At 39.4% G+C, this 16884-nt stretch overlaps 1 protein-coding gene across 8 annotated transcripts in view; it reads left to right on the top strand.

The window, feature by feature from the left end:
* CTBP1 (C-terminal binding protein 1) overlaps positions 1–13339 on the top strand; it is a 234781-nt gene extending 221442 nt beyond the window's left edge. For 7 of the 8 annotated variants that reach the window (XM_032684891.1, XM_032684889.1, XM_032684890.1 and 4 more), the window contains 4 exons: positions 715–845; positions 2995–3122; positions 6345–6462; positions 12076–13339. In XM_032684891.1, coding sequence (XP_032540782.1) covers positions 715–845; positions 2995–3122; positions 6345–6462; positions 12076–12262 — 564 coding nt within the window. In that variant the 3' untranslated portion in view covers positions 12263–13339. The remainder of the gene's footprint in view (positions 1–714; positions 846–2994; positions 3123–6344; positions 6463–12075) is intronic. The other variant, XM_032684884.1, reaches the window with a different exon arrangement.
* The last annotated feature ends 3545 nt before the right edge of the window (positions 13340–16884 follow it).

Below are 16884 nucleotides of genomic sequence, written 5' to 3'. Positions count from 1 at the left end.
TTGTGGTGTAAATTCTTGTAGTTCTCCCCAAGCAGTGTCATCTACAATGCTAATCTGCACAATGCACAGCACAGCTTCTCTCCTGGGCACACAGCGTTCTCAACCAAATTCATTTTCATGCCTTTTAATTGAATAATAGAAGAATTCTTTAGGCCTTTATTTGAAAAGTCTCACAGGGGAGGAGGAAGCTGAAGTAACAAAAATAAATAATACATACATCTACTGTGTTTTGGCAACTAAAGGGAAAAGTGTTTGAAAATCCAAAAGCATTGATTTTTCTGAAAAAATCATGTAGGCTTTTATTTGTGTGAAAGTTGAAAGCCACAAAGTATGAATTTGTTTAAGAATGTGCTGTAGTTTCTGTCTCATGCAATTTCACAGTGAAAGAAAAAGGCATAAAATGATCTGTCACTTTCATATGCACAGTTGTATCTTTTGATCATGTTACTGCACAATATCTGAAACAACGCTTCTATTAAAAGGCACTACTTACAAGAAACAAAAGGTTATTAAGTGCTGTGAAATAGCATTTTATGTTAGAAGCATCACATTTTGTGGTACTTTCCAATGGAAAGGGAAGACAACTGTGTTACAGTTTAAACCAGCTGAATAGCCTTTGTTGTAATGGATGCTTCTTTTGAGTAAAAAATAATGCCACAACGATTTTATTTCATTTATTTTTATTTCATCATTCTTGTTTTTAACTTTCCCTAGATGAGACAAGGGGCTTTCCTGGTCAACACAGCTCGAGGTGGGTTAGTAGACGAAAAAGCACTTGCACAGGCCCTGAAGGAAGGAAGGATACGAGGGGCAGCCTTAGATGTACATGAGTCAGAACCATTCAGGTGCTTTTCCTTTTCTTTTCTTTTTATTTCGTTCACTTTCTTATTTTTAAGTCTTAGTGCATGATACAATCAACAGCAACAAGTAAACTGAGTTTTCCGTTCATTTGGTAGCTAAAGACTCCTTAGCAAAGCAACATGACTTTGTGCAGCACTGGACTAATGCAAATGTAGATGGAGCTTGTGTATGTGGTCAGAAGTGAAAAAAGCCACATCCAAGATTTAATTCCTTTAAAAAAAAAAATCAGTGGGTTTATTTAGTAGAAGCAGCAGGGGCTTTGGTTCAAATCCTGGGCATGGCTTTGGCCGTGGCTTTGAGGGGGAGTGCACCTTTGTCATTGATGCAGCTCTGGAGGCAACTAATATTGATGTCTGAACAGAGTTTTTCAAAGGCAAAGAGTTGAGATGTGGTGTGAGAAATAACTGCTTTATGACACCTCTCTGAAGGAAAAGACATATTTTTGTCCAGATTGCCTCTGCAGGAAAACCATAAATGTAATAGCTTGCAAAAAAAAAAGTTAAGGAAGGCTGTCAGAGTGCAGGTTGTATTTTGCTTTACCCTTTATTCAGGGGAGTAGTAACTCTGCTGTCAGTAGCAGGGCTGATAGCACAAGCCTGACTTTCTGAATGACTCAGAAGTCCAGTGTTTTAAGGCAGAAATGTACCACTCCCCTAAGTGGCACTGGCACTGCGATATCTGCACTCCTAATCAGAAATGAGCCTATTCATATGTCCTTGAGAATAGGCTGCTGTAGCTTAGTCCTTGTGTGTGACAAGCCTTTTTCAGTCTGGACAGGGAGAAATGTTAATTTTAACTGGAATAATCCACAAAAGTTTTTGAAGAGAAACAGATACAGGGCAGAGGACAGTATCTCTCATACCAGCTTGGGGCTGGGGAATAGTAGCTTTGAAAAATTAGAAGAGCGTCCCTTTAGTCAGAATTTTTATATCTACTGAGGCACAATGCCTCATCACAAATATTTAATTTTATTTATGCATACTCTGCGTTCATTTACTCCTAAATGTAGTCATTACAATGCAGTAGTGCTGTGCAAAGCCAGAGTCTTAGCAGCTCAAGGGACTTCCAGCTCCATACATTCTTCCCGGTTCCGCTCTCGGATCTGCACGAGCAGCCCGTTGCACCTCTAGGAAGCCCCATTTACTGCATGGAGATGCCATCTGCAGAGATTCAGTTGCAGGATTACAGCCACAATTTCCTTTGGCTTCAGTGCTGCATGTCTATCTGATCGCAGCATGCAACTCTTTATTCAAGAGTTTTGCCAGATATTTTGATGTTTATTGAACTACAGATGAAATCTATCTCTTTTTTGAATTATGTCCAACTCTGAAAGCACGCTTTTGTCTTAAAGTATTTGTTCTCCCGTTGTTACAGATGACTGCAAGAATATTAAAGCTGGAAATAAATAGGAGGAGCAAGTTTCCATTATTTTCAGTTTCTTTACTCTGTATCTGTGATAACACTTTTACACAGATTCATTGCCTTCCCTGAAAATCAATCTGAAAAGTAAATTTCCTTCTTTCTGTGGCGTTTCTATAAAGGAACGGGAAAGAAAAAAATTAGTTAAAAATAATGGAAAAATAACAACTGAATTATCAAAAAAACTTGTGTGCTGATGGTCACACTTCTGATTTGGAAATAATTGTAAGATTTTTTTTATTTAAATGACTGAACGTCACATTGACTGAAAGAACAGAGCTTTCTTGGCTAATGCAGTAAAAGTAAAATTGTGATGAACTGGACAAATGGAATGGCATCCTGATTTAATTTGGGTTTTGCTTTATGCATTTCTGCCCCAGAACTGGAGTGGCAGTGGCTGCAGTTACAATAAGTGCATTGGACAGAAGCTAATGTTGCTGCTATACTTAGGTTCTACCCTTTGATTGTTGCTTATTTATACTATGAGTAGTGTATTACTCATAGTGATTGTTGCTTATTTATACTATGAGTAGTGTATTAAATTAACTGACAGAATTAAGCCCACCGAAGAATAGAAATGCAATTCTTTTCTGTTGTAAAAATTAATCTGTGTATGTACAAATCCATCTGGATTCCTCCCCCCCCCCCGCCCTTTCCTCTCCCTCCTCCCCCAATATTTTTTGTCATTTGATCTTGTTTTAAATCTTCATTTAGCTTTAGTCAGGGCCCCTTGAAGGATGCACCAAACCTGATCTGTACCCCACATGCAGCCTGGTATAGTGAACAAGCCTCAATTGAGATGCGGGAGGAAGCAGCACGAGAGATCCGAAGGGCGATCACAGGTACTCACTCACCTTATTGGCTCCTTCCCTGCCTCGTTCTTCTTAACAAACCTTTTTTTCTTCAGTCTTGGAAGATGCCGAAAAGAATCAGCCTTAGGTTTTGTTTGCCTTTTCTAGTATTTGGAACACAAAAATGAGCAAATGCCCACTAAGTCTGTTCTCAGAACTGGAACAGGTTGTTTTGGAGGTTCTTTGCAATTACAAAGGAAGGCAGGCACTTCAAAATAAGTGGTTTTTTTCGTATAAGAGAAGTGTATTTAAATGTGAAAAATCTGCTGCCTTTCTTCTTTGTTGCATGTAAGTATTGGCTGCAAGGCATCCTGGTATTGCTGGTGTCTTTCTTAGCTTTTCCTGTGTTCCCCCTTATACTTGGCAGGAACAGTTCTGATTCTCTACGTCAAAGTATTTTGTTGGGAGTTTATTCTATTTTAGATGTTCCTCTCTTTAAAGCATTGCTAAAGAAGCCTGGCATTTTAAAGGGCAAAGTGTCTTTGTTATATAACTACCATGTAATTGTAAACTGCTCACATAAGAGAAAACAGTTATGTCTCTAACATGCACTGCTAATAAATAAAATGAGAAGACTGAGCCATTTGGCATTGGTTTGAATCCCTTGTAGCCTAAAATAAAAGGAAGGATTTTCATACTGGAAAATGATTCATTAAGCACTAATGTTTTCTCTTTAGTTGGACTTTGCTGTTTCCCCCTTGGCGATACAGTCTGAATGCTCTGCAGACATGCAGGGCCATCTGTGTCACCTTGAGAGTAGCTCAGTGCCAACACATTGCTCTGCTATACAAAAAGCACTGGCAGTAGCCTTCCCTCTGGCTTGTGCCTAGAGAGGCTGGGCAATTTAGTTTCATTTATAGCTTGTGCAGAAAGAAGATTCTCCTGGATGCTAATTAAAGGCCCCTCTTAAACTCCTGATCTGAATTGTCCTTTACCGGACTATTTCGCTCTGTTTTAGAGGTGACCTAAAGAGCCTGACCATCCCTTTGCTGGAACTGATCCTTGTGCCAGTACTCCAGAAGAACTCCAGTAGTACATTTGTTTGTCAGGGTGTTGTATAACTGTTCCCTGCTCCCAGATAACTCCAGGAGAGGTGGCACGAACCATCATCCGATACCTGCTTGAGGGAGGATTAATGTGCAAATAAACATTAATAGGCTACGGTCTGGAAACTAAATAAGAGCTATCCAGAGCTAGTTTTATGTTAAATTTGTGCAGTAGCCCAAACATAGGTGCCTAGGAGGGCAGACCCAGGATTTCTTAAAGTGTGTGATTGTGCTCTTAGCAATCTGTATCACTGATTTGTGTCGGGGCTGTCAGCACTTCAGTGTTTGCATATGGTTTGTAGTAAGATCAAACAGAGACCAGCGTTAGGGAGGTGAGAACGACACTGAATTGCTGTGAAACATGTAGGAAAGATACAGGATATGTGAAATAAAGATGGATATGTGAAAGCCATAGGGGAACACAGCAGAGAGAGAGTGTAGAGAGGGAAAATAATTGGAAAAAGGTGTGCAGTAGGAATGTAGACTGTGGCTACCATCTGACAATAAAGACGTTAAGTGGTTGTGCTGTTGCCAAGAGGTCGATGGTGTTGTGATGTATAAAATAAAAATAATAAGCAGAGATTAAATATCTTTAAATATCTTTTTAAACTTGAAAGCATTCCAAGTATGAAATAAAGAGGACCACTGAAAGCAGTAGTTGGAAGCAAGGAGAAGGCGAGCATGGCAAGTAAAATCTTAAAATAAACAGATACTGCTTTTAAGGGGAGAACTAGTAGAACATGCTTACAGAAGTTAGCAAAATGAAGAATGAGAGGGGCAAAGAGGAAGACATGATTAAGAAGGATAAACATCAGAAGAAGAAAGATGCTGTTTAAATTTGTGGACAGTTTTGGCAGAAGTTGAGATGGATGTGTATTTCAGCTACATTTAGAATATGATTTCTAATCAGGAGAATGGTAGGAATCTACCCATAGTGGGGCATATACCTCATCTTGTCTGATACTGAGGAAAAAAGAACCTTTTCAGCTTGTGCACAGGAGATGTGACAAGTTTTGTGATGTCAGTGGAAGTCATGGAGTAACAAGTATTTGATGGTATCCACTACACTAAAGGCAATTTTGTGACAGGCTTTTTTAGCACCTCTTTGTGACCAGGCTGATGGATAGAAAGAGCAGGCAAAGAGTAGTGAAGTCCTTAATCTAATTTCCAATAGGAAGCTGAAGACGTAAGCCTGAATTCTTTAATGATGGAGGATGGTGATTTTTTGAAAGTGTTTCTGGAGTACCATTGCCAACAGTAGCAGGGGTGGACCCAAACTTACTTCTTTCTACCCCTGTTTGTGCAAATGCACAGTAAGATTGAACTTTAGAAAAGATACATTAAAACAGATGTCAGAAAAAACACTGGCTCCAATTGATCTTCCTCCGATTGGAATAGGTGGAAATATTCATATTGCCATGAACAAAACATCTTATATCTGTTCATGTCATTTGTTACAGGGGTGGAGATAGTTCTCCAGAAGACAGACAGAGGGGGTTGTCCAGTTATGTGCTGAATCAGGTTGACAGTCTTAAAACTTCAGTTATACTTCAGAGGTTAAGCAAAGGTTTTGAAGAAATGAAGAAGGGAAATTCCTCGTGTATTTTCATTTTTTGTAGGAATGAAAGGGATGGCTGAGGGTTAATACATGATAGTAAATAAATGTGAAGAGCAGTTGAGATAAATTAAGGGAAGATCAGGAGGACAGGGTGTTGGTCATATCCAGGTTTATGGCAGAATTCTATTCAGAATCTTACATTCTTCACTAAGTGCTTTTTCTGCTGTTAGAAATGGAGGGAAAAGGAGGAAAGTGGTGTTAAAGACTCGGAGCAGGAGGCTGCATTATTGAATTTGAGTGGTAGTTGCACTCTATATTCAAGTTACAGCTTCATGGAAAGCTTGAATCTTGCGGATTTGGGTTTTATTGAGACCTTGTTCGCAAGACACAAAGAGAGAAAGAGAAATCAATATTATGCAGAGTATTTTGGCCATTATTAAGTCCCAGGCAAAGGAGAAACAATGAGGATCAAAACCAAGCTCTCAATGTAATTTTACATTTTTATTTAAACCTGCAAATATTTTTTACTATTTTTAGCATAAACACATTAAGAGCATAAGGCCTACAATTTTTGTGTATATTTACTTCCTCTCCCTCACTTCATCCTAGGTCGTATTCCAGACAGTCTGAAAAACTGTGTTAACAAAGATCATTTGACTGCAGCTACACATTGGGCCAGCATGGATCCTGGAGTGGTTCATCCAGAGCTTAATGGTGCTGCATACAGGTAAGAGTGCTGAAGATGCAGGAGAAATGCCTCCTCAATTCAGATGTAGGTATTTGAGAACAGATAGAAGATCTTCCTATTAATAAATGAAGTGGGTTTGGATTAGACACCAGCTGTATTGTTTTCATAATTGTTGCATTCAGGGGAATAATCTTGTTTTACTGGTTGAAGTCAGTCATGCTGTGTAAATATGATTCCTCTTATATAATCTCTTTTGTTTGGTTAGTATATATGAACTACACACATTTGTTTGTATATTCAAGTAAAACAATTCTGGTCATCTCTGGTGAGCGCAGTGGAAATTTATGTTTCTTTTTGCTGAAGGTAATGATGCAGCAGTAGCTTGCAGATAGACTTTCAGTAATAAACTATTCTTATGTTGGTTTGTGGCCTCCAGACACAAGAGTAACTCAGTATTGAAAACAGTGAAACAGCCTGTGGTGATTATGAAAATATGTTTAAAATAGCGTTTTCTAAATTATATGTTTAATTTTTAAGCAGAAGCATTTGAGGGACTTGATCTGTCTATTCTCAGTCAACTGTGAAAGCAGGTCTTAATAATTAATAGAAAGGGGCAATTTTTTACATCGAATGTGCACATTCCTTAGTTACTTTGTTTGCTTGAGTCTCTCTCTGTCCTTTATCCCTAGCAGCTGTTCTAGCAACAGATTTTTCCTAGTAGCCAGCTTCAGACAGTTTTTATTTATGAAAAACATCTGCAGTTTTTTAATCTTCCAGTATGGTATTTACACATAAGTAGGATGAAAGTGGCTGAGAAAGCTACAAACAGATGCTTCCCTTGATGCTTTGAGGGAAGGGACAGTGCAGTCCTTTCGTTATTTTGTCATACCTCTTTATCCTAATTTTTCCCCTGTCCTTATTCATTCAGCCACCTTATCTTTGCCCTTCTTTAGGAGCACTACGTTGTGCTTTTAATAGGGAGGGGATCCCTGGTTTTGTGTTACTTACTCCATATGGGAACCCAGCTGTGCACAGCTGAGAAGTGAAGCAAAGCTCTTCTGTCCCAGTGACTTGGAACAGTCTCATCAGAAAATGATGGAGAGGTGGTGGGGGAGTGTCAGCACCCTCTGCCATAATCCCTTTGTCAGTAGCCATAAGTGCATAACTTGGATTTAAAATGGTCAACATGTGTTTATCTCATGTAACATGAAGATTTTTTATTTTTGGAAAAAGTACCCATGGCCCCAAATATCTGAAGAAGTGTGGTTTTATATGCTTAAATGAGGAGTTCAGGCACTTGTGTTCTCCTCCACGCAGCCTGTGGTTTCACTGACTCCAGTTTAGAGGAGTGAGGGTATGGCTGAGTGTAATTGAGGCTTAAAGGCAGGTGTTGCTAGACTGGGGGTAATAACTCCAACTCTGTCATGGCAGTTAAGAACAGGGTTCCATGCCCAAATAAAATGAAGGTTTTTGTTCTCATTTTGGGGGTCACAAGTCCAGCAGAAGCAGGCTTCACAGCCAGAAATTAATTTTAGCTTAGGAATGTTTTGAGACTTAATGATTTACAAGGTAAAGACCATATGTATTCAATTTAAGCAGGATAAACACAGGACTGAATGACTTTTTAAGACATTGTTTCAGTCAGTTTTTTCAATAAAGAAAATTCATTGTAAAATTCTGACTTCACAATTACTTTCAAACACAAAATAAAACTCATGTGGGGAATTTTGAGGCAGACGTCAACAGTTATACAATAAATATTAAAAGCTTCTTTTTGCAGAGGTGATAGAATAGTGTTTGAATGTGGGTGAAGGCAGTTATGTGCAGTACAAAATATGCAGCACTTGAAGCTCAGGTTTTATGAAGAAATTGGTTTCAATAGCAGTGTTTGCTGATGCTTAATTCCTACCTGGATTAAGTACAGTGTTTGAATTGATTGTTTAAACCAAATTTTTCCATCTTTGCTTTGCAGTCCAAGATTATGTTCAGCTAAGTGAGTTCTGGAGTCTTTCACAAGGCAGTATGAAGTTTCAGATGTGCTAATAACTGTATTGTAGTCATGTAATTACATTAGAAGATAAGACCTGGGATAATAATTTATATGTTAAAAAATGCAAATAGCTCTTTCAGTGAACTAAAACTAACGAGGCTGTTTTATTCTGGTTATATCATTTACTTGTATTTTGATGTAGGACAGAACTCTCAAATTATCAGATATTATCCCAAGCCAAGAGCATTGAGCATTCGTCAGCTGAATATAATCTAGATCTGAATATCCCCGTATTCTGTGGGAAACAAAACCATTTACTGTGCGAAATGCAAGCTGCCCCATCAGCACAAAAGGTCATGCAAACAGGACCTATCCCATGAGTAAAGATTCACAATATTCCTGAGAAGGAATTACTTGTAGTGGTCTTGGTGAAGCAGCATAATATACCCGGGTCTTGTGCTATTACTGTGTGTTTGTTACTGAGCTGCCTGTTAAATAACCCCCTACCATTTCCTGTGTCACAGAGCAGGCAGGTCATGGGCAAAGTGAAATTTAACAGCCAGTAAACAGTGATTGTACCGTTTATAGACATGTTGACATATCTTCCTGCCTTCTAACAGGTAGGAGATGAGAAGGCTGGGTGAGGGTCTCAGCAGCCTGGTCTAGAGGAAGGTGTCCCTGCCCATGGCAGTGGGTTGGAATTGGATGATCTTTAAGGTCCCTTCCAACCAAAACCATTCTATGAATGGTATCTATGAATACTATAGAGGTACTCAGATGAGAAGAGCTGGATTTTGGTAATTCAGAAGTTATTTCGTGTTGAGGGACTTCACTGGTGATTTTCAGACTCTGTAATGCATGATAACAGCATGTACTTAAATTTTTAACCTCTTCAGTTTCTTAAACAGACCTTCACATAGTTCAAGATGCTTCTGCACTTTAACAAATACAGTGGATTAACATAGAAATTAAAGTTGCCTTTCATTGTAATTAAGAATTACAATGTATCTTTTTTCCTAAATTAAGACTACGTGGGGGAAGGGGAAGGAACACTGTGAAGTAACAGAGGAGGTGTAATTGATCTCTCGCTTCTGCTTTTACAAAAATTTAATTCAGTGAACATTTTACCTGGAAAATGTCTTCTTGCTGCCAGAGGAGGAAGATAGGGAGAAACTTCATGAAGTGCTGGAGGGAGTATATTTTCTGGTTAAGAATAGAAAAGCATTAAATAGCAACAAAAGGGAAGATTATATAGAATAGAAATGCTGGTGGGTAGAGGCCATTGAGTTTTTACCTTCCTTTCAGAGATAGGATTTGAACAACACTGATGATTAAATTGAAAAGAGACAAAAATTACAGAAAGAGAATGGCAAGGCAGAGCTAGGAGTTGTCAAGTAAAATACAGTTTCTGTAGAGCAATATGTTTTCTGTATTTTGGCTGCTGCCACAAACAATTGTAGGGCCTCTTGGCATTACTGAAAATCTGAAGGAAACCTGTACCTGAGGAGAGGTGCTGGCAGGTGGAGTCCTGGCTATCATAACTTGGTGTCCAAGGGGAAATTTCATATACAGACTGTGTAGTTTGAACTGCTTAATGTGCTCATGAGGTAACTGCTAATGCTCCTGATTCAGCACTGTCCATTTTCACAAGGGGAAGCTCTGGCTTTTTTTCCTGAGGAAAATGCAATTGCAGAATTTGCACTCTCCTTGACTGCTCCCAGTTCCAGTGTGTTGAAGCTCAGGGAATGTGTTGTTAGAAAGTAGAGATTATGTTGGGAACAGCTGCTGTGTAGGACTTCTAAATGGAAGTTTATGTCATGTTGTGTTTTGCAAAGCACCTAGGGTAACAGATAAGCTGTTTCAAAATTAAATTAGAACAAGTAAAACAATACCCTGTCTGACAGTTTTCATAGGAATTGAAGCAAATTTGATTAATAAGATTCAAATGGAGTTACTGAAACAAGCAACTAATTCCATTAGCAACTGCAAATTAATTCTAAGGAACCTCTCTGGAGAAGGAATTAGCATAGGAAGCCCTGTAAATATGTGTACAATTGGGAACAAAGTTATCTGGCCTACAGGTGGTGTGATCTGTCACATCCTGGTTATCCATCCCAGATTGTAGTCAGCCTTTTGTAAAGAAACTTTCCCAGGATGACCAGACCAGTGTGTGGTGTCCTCGTTGTCCCTGTGCCGTGTTGGGTAGCCATGCTGAGCCCCTCTGGCACAGTGTTTGCAAAAAGCACTTCCCATGATGGTTTCTGTGGTGGAATCCAAAAGAACAAGTAAATGTACTTGCATCCAGCTTTTTTTCTCCTCTGAGTTTTGTGTAAGTTCTGCACTAATTTTCTGTCAGTTTGAGGGGAATTTAGGATGAGCAGCACAAACATCTATTGCCTTAGAAAAGATGCTGTGGAAATGGGATGAAATTCAGCATTAAACTCTTTATCAGGTGAAAATCAACAGCAGAATAACATGATATTTGAAAAAGCTTGACAAGCCTACAAGTGCCTTTTCTCCCATGCAGCCCTAAGTAAATACTTGTGTAGCAAAAGGTGCTGTGAGTGGTAGGTTTGTGTGCTTGGACTTTCGAATGGATAACGCTCCCTTTAGGATGCTTGGGTGAGCAGAATAATAATCAGGAGAGAACAAGGGATGGATGTGCAGCTTTGTGATGAGGAGGGGAGGCAAAAGGTCAGTGTTGAGTGTCCAGCGTGACATAACTTGCAAATAGATATTGAGGTATTTGACTAAAAAGAAAACATATTTTTATTAAATTCATGTGTAGCTGTTGTTTATATGCAGCAGTGCGAAATGCCAGTGTTCACCAATTACATCTGAACTTTGGGATTGAGGCAGTAGATTTGCAAGACTTTTTTTAGCCCGATGATGTCAGATCCATCATAAAATCAAGCTGAATCATTTTTTTTTTTGTTGTGGTGTGTCATAAAATATTTAGGTCTCGGTGTTTTTCCAGATAGAGTAAGAAATCTTTAAAACCATCCACAGTTTTTGTGTTTGCATCTCTCTTTCTTGCAGTGCCCCTAAAGCACCTGTCCTGTGTATAACTAGGACTGGTTCTCTTTCAGACAAGTGCAGTGGCAAGTTTTATGCTGAAGAAGTTACTCAGATTCAATAGGCATCTGAATATCATCTGAGGATTGTGGGAGTATAATTGCTTTTTGGGGGGAGCTATCACAAAGCTAGGACTGCAAGAAATACTTTTTCAAACCACAACAATGAAAATCTAAACCCTTCTACATGAGAATGAAAGAGAAAAAAAACAACCCTGAAGGTCAACTTGAAGCAAAGTCATAGAGAACAGATATTGCACAGACCCAGCCAGAATTAATTCTGGTTGAGGTTATGCTTTGAGAAGAGCAATACTTCCAGTTTTTTTCCTTTGCTGTGCTGTCACTCGCGCTGTTAAATCTGAAGAAACAATCTAGCAAACCTTTATTTCTCATTCAGGTAAAATACAGCATCTCCTGCTTTGTTTATCAGCATCTGCATATGGCATCTCATCTGGAGCTTAACTCCCTGTCTTCATAGCTGCTCTGAAAACAAAAGAAGTGTCTCTGTAGCTGCAGGAGGAGGCAAGGGTGGGCTTTCTGGTGGGTCACCTCATGGTTTTAACGTGTGCTCCTGTTTTCTCCTCCCAGCAGGTATCCCCCGGGCGTCGTAAGCGTGGCTTCCACTGGCATACCTGCAGCAGTAGAAGGAATAGTCCCCAACCCCATGTCTTTATCACACGGCCTCCCTGCTGTAGCCCACCCGCCCCACGCTCCTTCCCCCGGCCAAACTGTCAAACCAGAAGCCGATAGAGACCACCCAAGCGACCAATTGTAGCCTACGAGAACAGCATTCCCAGCATCGGAGAGCTCAACTTCAGCGTGTGGAAAAACAAAACAACAAGACAAACCCCTGGATTTTGATTAAAGGCAAAAACCATGAACTTACAGGAGGAGACGATTATTGGTTTAGAAACTGGTCCAATATACAGTATAAAAGGAAAAGGTGGGAGACAAAAAAAGAAGATTTGGAAACATTTTTTTCCTCCGTATAAATTGTAGTTTGTCCCTGTCCAGTGGACTGATTCACTGTTTCTGTGTCCTATGGGTTCTTTGTTAAGCAAGAGAAGTTAGTAGTTAATTATATCATGAATGTACTTGTCTGTGTACAGTTTTTAGAACATTAAAAAGGGTTTGTTTGCTTAGCTGTCAACAAGGAAAAACATAAGGGAGGCATTCAACAAACCAATTTTGAGATTAAAAATCCTTTCTTTTATATTTTAAGACATGCCCAAAAATGAGGCAGTTGGCAAACTTCTCAGGACAATGAATTTTTCCCATTTTTCTTTCTACGCCACACAGTGCATTGTTTTTTCTACCTGCTTGTCTTATTTTTTAGAATAATTTAGTAAACAAAAGAAAAAACAGTTTCTCCTAATTTTGGCATGAATTCCCTTATTTCAAAATGAAGACAACCTTGCAAAGAGATTTTGAGGAAAAAAGAAGGTTTTGTATAAACGAGCGTTGTGCTTTTTGTCACCAGTTAAAGTATATATTATTGGTGGTATCTGGAAAAGGCACTAGACTACTGAAAAGTAGCAGCATTTCATTGCCTACATTGATTCCTTCCTGGTAATGTGGTAGGCTAGCAATATTTTTGGTTAAAATCATGTTTGTGACTGTAACCATTTGTATGAATTATTTTGAAGAAATAAAAATCCCAGACAACTATCATATGTGTAAAAATTTTTATTTCTAGTAACTGTTTATTCAACTTTTATTAGGTTTCTTAGCTGTAATTTTTAAACAGATGCTGTCAAGTATTTCATTTCTAGCTTTACTTTGCTCTCTGTTGTTTGTAATACTGTCTTGGAAGCTTGAAAAATAAAAAAAAAAAAGAATTCTTTCCATACCATTTTTCCCTTTACATTTCGTAAATGTTGATCTTTTTTCCTGTGTTTCTAATGGAGTTTGAAATTAAGATGGATTTTGATTTGTACACCGGCATCATCAGCTACAATATGGTAACAGCATTTATGCCACCACTGTGGGCAGAGCAGAGGGAGGTACAACAGCAACACAACAACAATAATAATAATAATAATAATAAATGTCTTTTGCCGAAGTCCAACATGAGAAGTGTCCATTGTTTTATTTGCTTTTGTGATGATGGAAGTGTGCAGCAGGATGTAATTGTATTTGCTATATTGCAGGAGTTTGTTTCCCTGAGCACAGGCAGAAGTGTGTTCAAGGCACGTTGGATTTCAGCTGGATGCTGTTTTGGCCTTTCCTGTGCTCCTGGATAAGATGTCCTTCATCCCTGCACAGTTTAAAAAAACAAGACAGAACAGTGTAGCTGCTGCAGGAAGGAAATCCATGGTGGGCAAAAATGAACCTGGACATGAACCTCCTGGGTGGTGTCTTGTCTGTTCGCTGTAAATCTGAACTAATAACAGTGCACATAAGGTTGGTGAGCTGGTTTTATGGGTTCTGTGAAAAGCTACTCTCCCCCATTCCTGCAAGTCTACTGAGCAGCCTCCACCTCTCTTAGGGAACTGGTAGCAGGCTGTGAATTAAGAAAGACTAAAATTTGAGGGTCTGTACCCAAGGAGCACTATAGGAAGTGAAATTTTGTCTCCATGGAAGAGTGGCAGATTTTTGCCTTGAACATTTAGAGCTAAAAATGTCATCCATTGCAGCTTACTTGATGGTAAAGCCATTTCTATTCCCTCCATGAAACAAAACAGAAAACAGCCCTAACGCTGCAAGCTTTTCCAGCAAAGACACTTCTGAGAGCTTTGTTGCAAACAACCAAATGCAGTCCCCTGCTGTTGAAGTGGGATTTCATATTTCAATGGCAATTCATATTTTAGGGTTAGGGTTAGCTTTGTCAGGCTGAAGTTGCTTCTTTAACATATGTAAAACAAACCTTTAACATCTGGCTGCAAAGAATCGCTGGCAGTCACATTTGCAAGCAAATCTCCCAAGGAAAACCAAGAGGGTTTGTTTTTTCCTTGCATCAGTCAGTTTGGACACGGCTTATGTAAGTCAGCTTTGTTTCTAGTGGATCGATACACTGATGAACTAGAAATGAAGGCACTGGTACTTATTGTGTGCCTTTCTTGGGCTCAGTTCCGGAGCTTTTGAGCCACTGGCACAAGCATTTTCAGGATTTGAGCTCAAAATCCTGTGCTTACAGGTCTGACAGGGCATTGCCACTGCGGTGGTAACGTGTTTAATATTTTTATGCTGCTGTTTGAGACATATCTGTTGGTCTGACTGATGGAGAGTAATCCAGTTTCCTGCTTCAGAGAGGAAAGCCATCTATGACAAAACTGATGGGTACTGACTTTTGGGTTGTGGTCTGAAAATCTAAATTAAAAAAAAAAAGAATCTAATAAAAAACCCCAAACTTGGAGTAAATGACTAATTGAAAAAGCATCCCACAATAAACAAAGGCCACTATGCTGGAGTAACCTTCTGTCTTTTATGACTGCTTTTGCTGGGTAGTGGAAATGTGATTAGATTTCCTCTGTCTGGTAAAGGATGTTCTAAATAAAGTTTAGACAGAAGAAGGTGCAGTTAGTGGGAAAACACAGAAGTGGTGAAGGCGATGGCAGCAGAGGCCACAGATGATCTGAGGCAGTGCTGAAAGGTGAGAGAGGAGGTTAATCGAAGTGCCTGCCTTGAATACGATTTCCTTTTGTTGGCATTATTTGAATTAGGAGTCTTGGCCAAGGAGGAGGCCAAGTGTGCCAAAACTGCTGCTGGCTGAAAGGCTGTGGGATGGCAGGAGGCTCTGGAGCCTACACAAGATGGTATTGAAGAGTGGGCAGAAAGATGCCAGTTGGGCAAATGCAAAGTCAAGTAGTTACAAGTCAAAGAAAAACTTGTCAGAAAAAGGATCCATGAGTGTTTTTCCATGGTAGAACTAATGGGTTGCTGCTGTGGGAGGAAGCAGCGTGGTGGCAGATGTGTCTGGCATGGTCTCTGGTAGGTCTGAGAATGAATTAGAGATGCTGCATGGGAGTTCTGGGGCATTTGCTGGGTAATTTTGGTCAGGCATCTTCAAGAGATTGAGCTCGAGCTGAAGTCACAGCAGAGATGGGCTCTCAAAATGACCAGTGGTGTGCAGGGCTTCTGTGAGAGGAAATCAGAGTTACTTGGCCTTTCCAGCTTGAAGTGAAGGCAGAGCTGGGGAAATAACTGTAAATAGCAAATGCTGTGGGGGAAAGAGAAAAGTTTAAAGAAATCTTGTATATGAACAGACAGGCTTAAATAGGATGAGGAAGAGATCTCTGTCAGCAGGGAGTCCTGGGATAGGTTTGCAGTTGGGAGTTACTGGGACTTGGTCCTGAAGTCCCTGCAGCTTGGGTTGGGGTCTTGGTTTTGTGTTTGGGTCTTTTTTTTTACTATAACTTTGTTTTTACAATCCAAACTGTGAGAACAGTGTTTAAAGGTCATACAAGATTGCTATCAAACCAACAACTAGAGGCTTTTTCCATTCAGGATAAAACACTTCAGCTTCCTTTTTAACAAGCCTCCAGGCTTTTTCCTTTAATAGGGATTTTTTTTTTTTGAGACAAGGTCTTATTTTCTTGGCCAATTTGCACCTCAAATGATTAAGGCTGGCTGTCCAAATGACCATGACTGCTGCAGTCTGGCTGTTCCCAGCTTGCTCCGTGCCTCAGACCAAAGGATTTTCTCCTTTAATTTTAGTGAATGCTTCAGTAGTGCCTGTGGTTCTGCTTGAAGGAGAAGGCAGCACTGCCAGTACTTCCTTTATTCAGTTCACTCCAACTTTTCTACCTTTTTTAAACTGGAAAAGGAAAAAAGGGAGGAGGGGAGGGAAATGTCATTGGTTTTAAGGGCAGAAAGTAATATTAGATCATTTTGTCTGACCACTTAGTAAAGCTGTTAAATGTGATGTGTCTTCATTAAACTTGATACCATGTTTTGACTAGAGTAAATCTTTCAGAAAGATTTCTAGTATTTATATCAAAATGCCAAGTGATGGGGATTTTTGCTATTTCCTTTAATAGTTTGTTTAAATGGGGAATATCAGTCACTGTAATTTTTAAACGGCTTTATTTAATTTGGCTTTCCCTGCCTCCAAATTCCAGTTATTGTTTCTTGTTGAACATGAGGTCATGTAGGCTGACTTGAATTTAGTGAGCATGTCACATTTTAGCCAATTTGCCTTTGTACTGAGGTCAGTGACACATCTTCCAGGAAGACTGAACTGTGTTATTCATCTGTTTTCTTTTCCAGTTTCTTTCATTCACTGTACATCCTTTCCTTTGTGGCTCTTTACTTTTGCCCTTTGGAATTACACAGTCCAGTATGGTTATCTTCTGCAGATGAAATTACAGGATTTCTGATCTCAGGCTTTCAGCTCTTGTCTTCTGAGTAGATGCTCAATGCAGTGGTCCTGCTCTCAGTCTGAGTGCTCTCTTTCAT

Source organism: Chiroxiphia lanceolata, chromosome 4 (assembly GCF_009829145.1).
Source record: "Chiroxiphia lanceolata isolate bChiLan1 chromosome 4, bChiLan1.pri, whole genome shotgun sequence".
NCBI lineage: Eukaryota > Metazoa > Chordata > Aves > Passeriformes > Pipridae > Chiroxiphia > Chiroxiphia lanceolata.
This window is presented reverse-complemented; position numbering and strand designations above follow the sequence as displayed.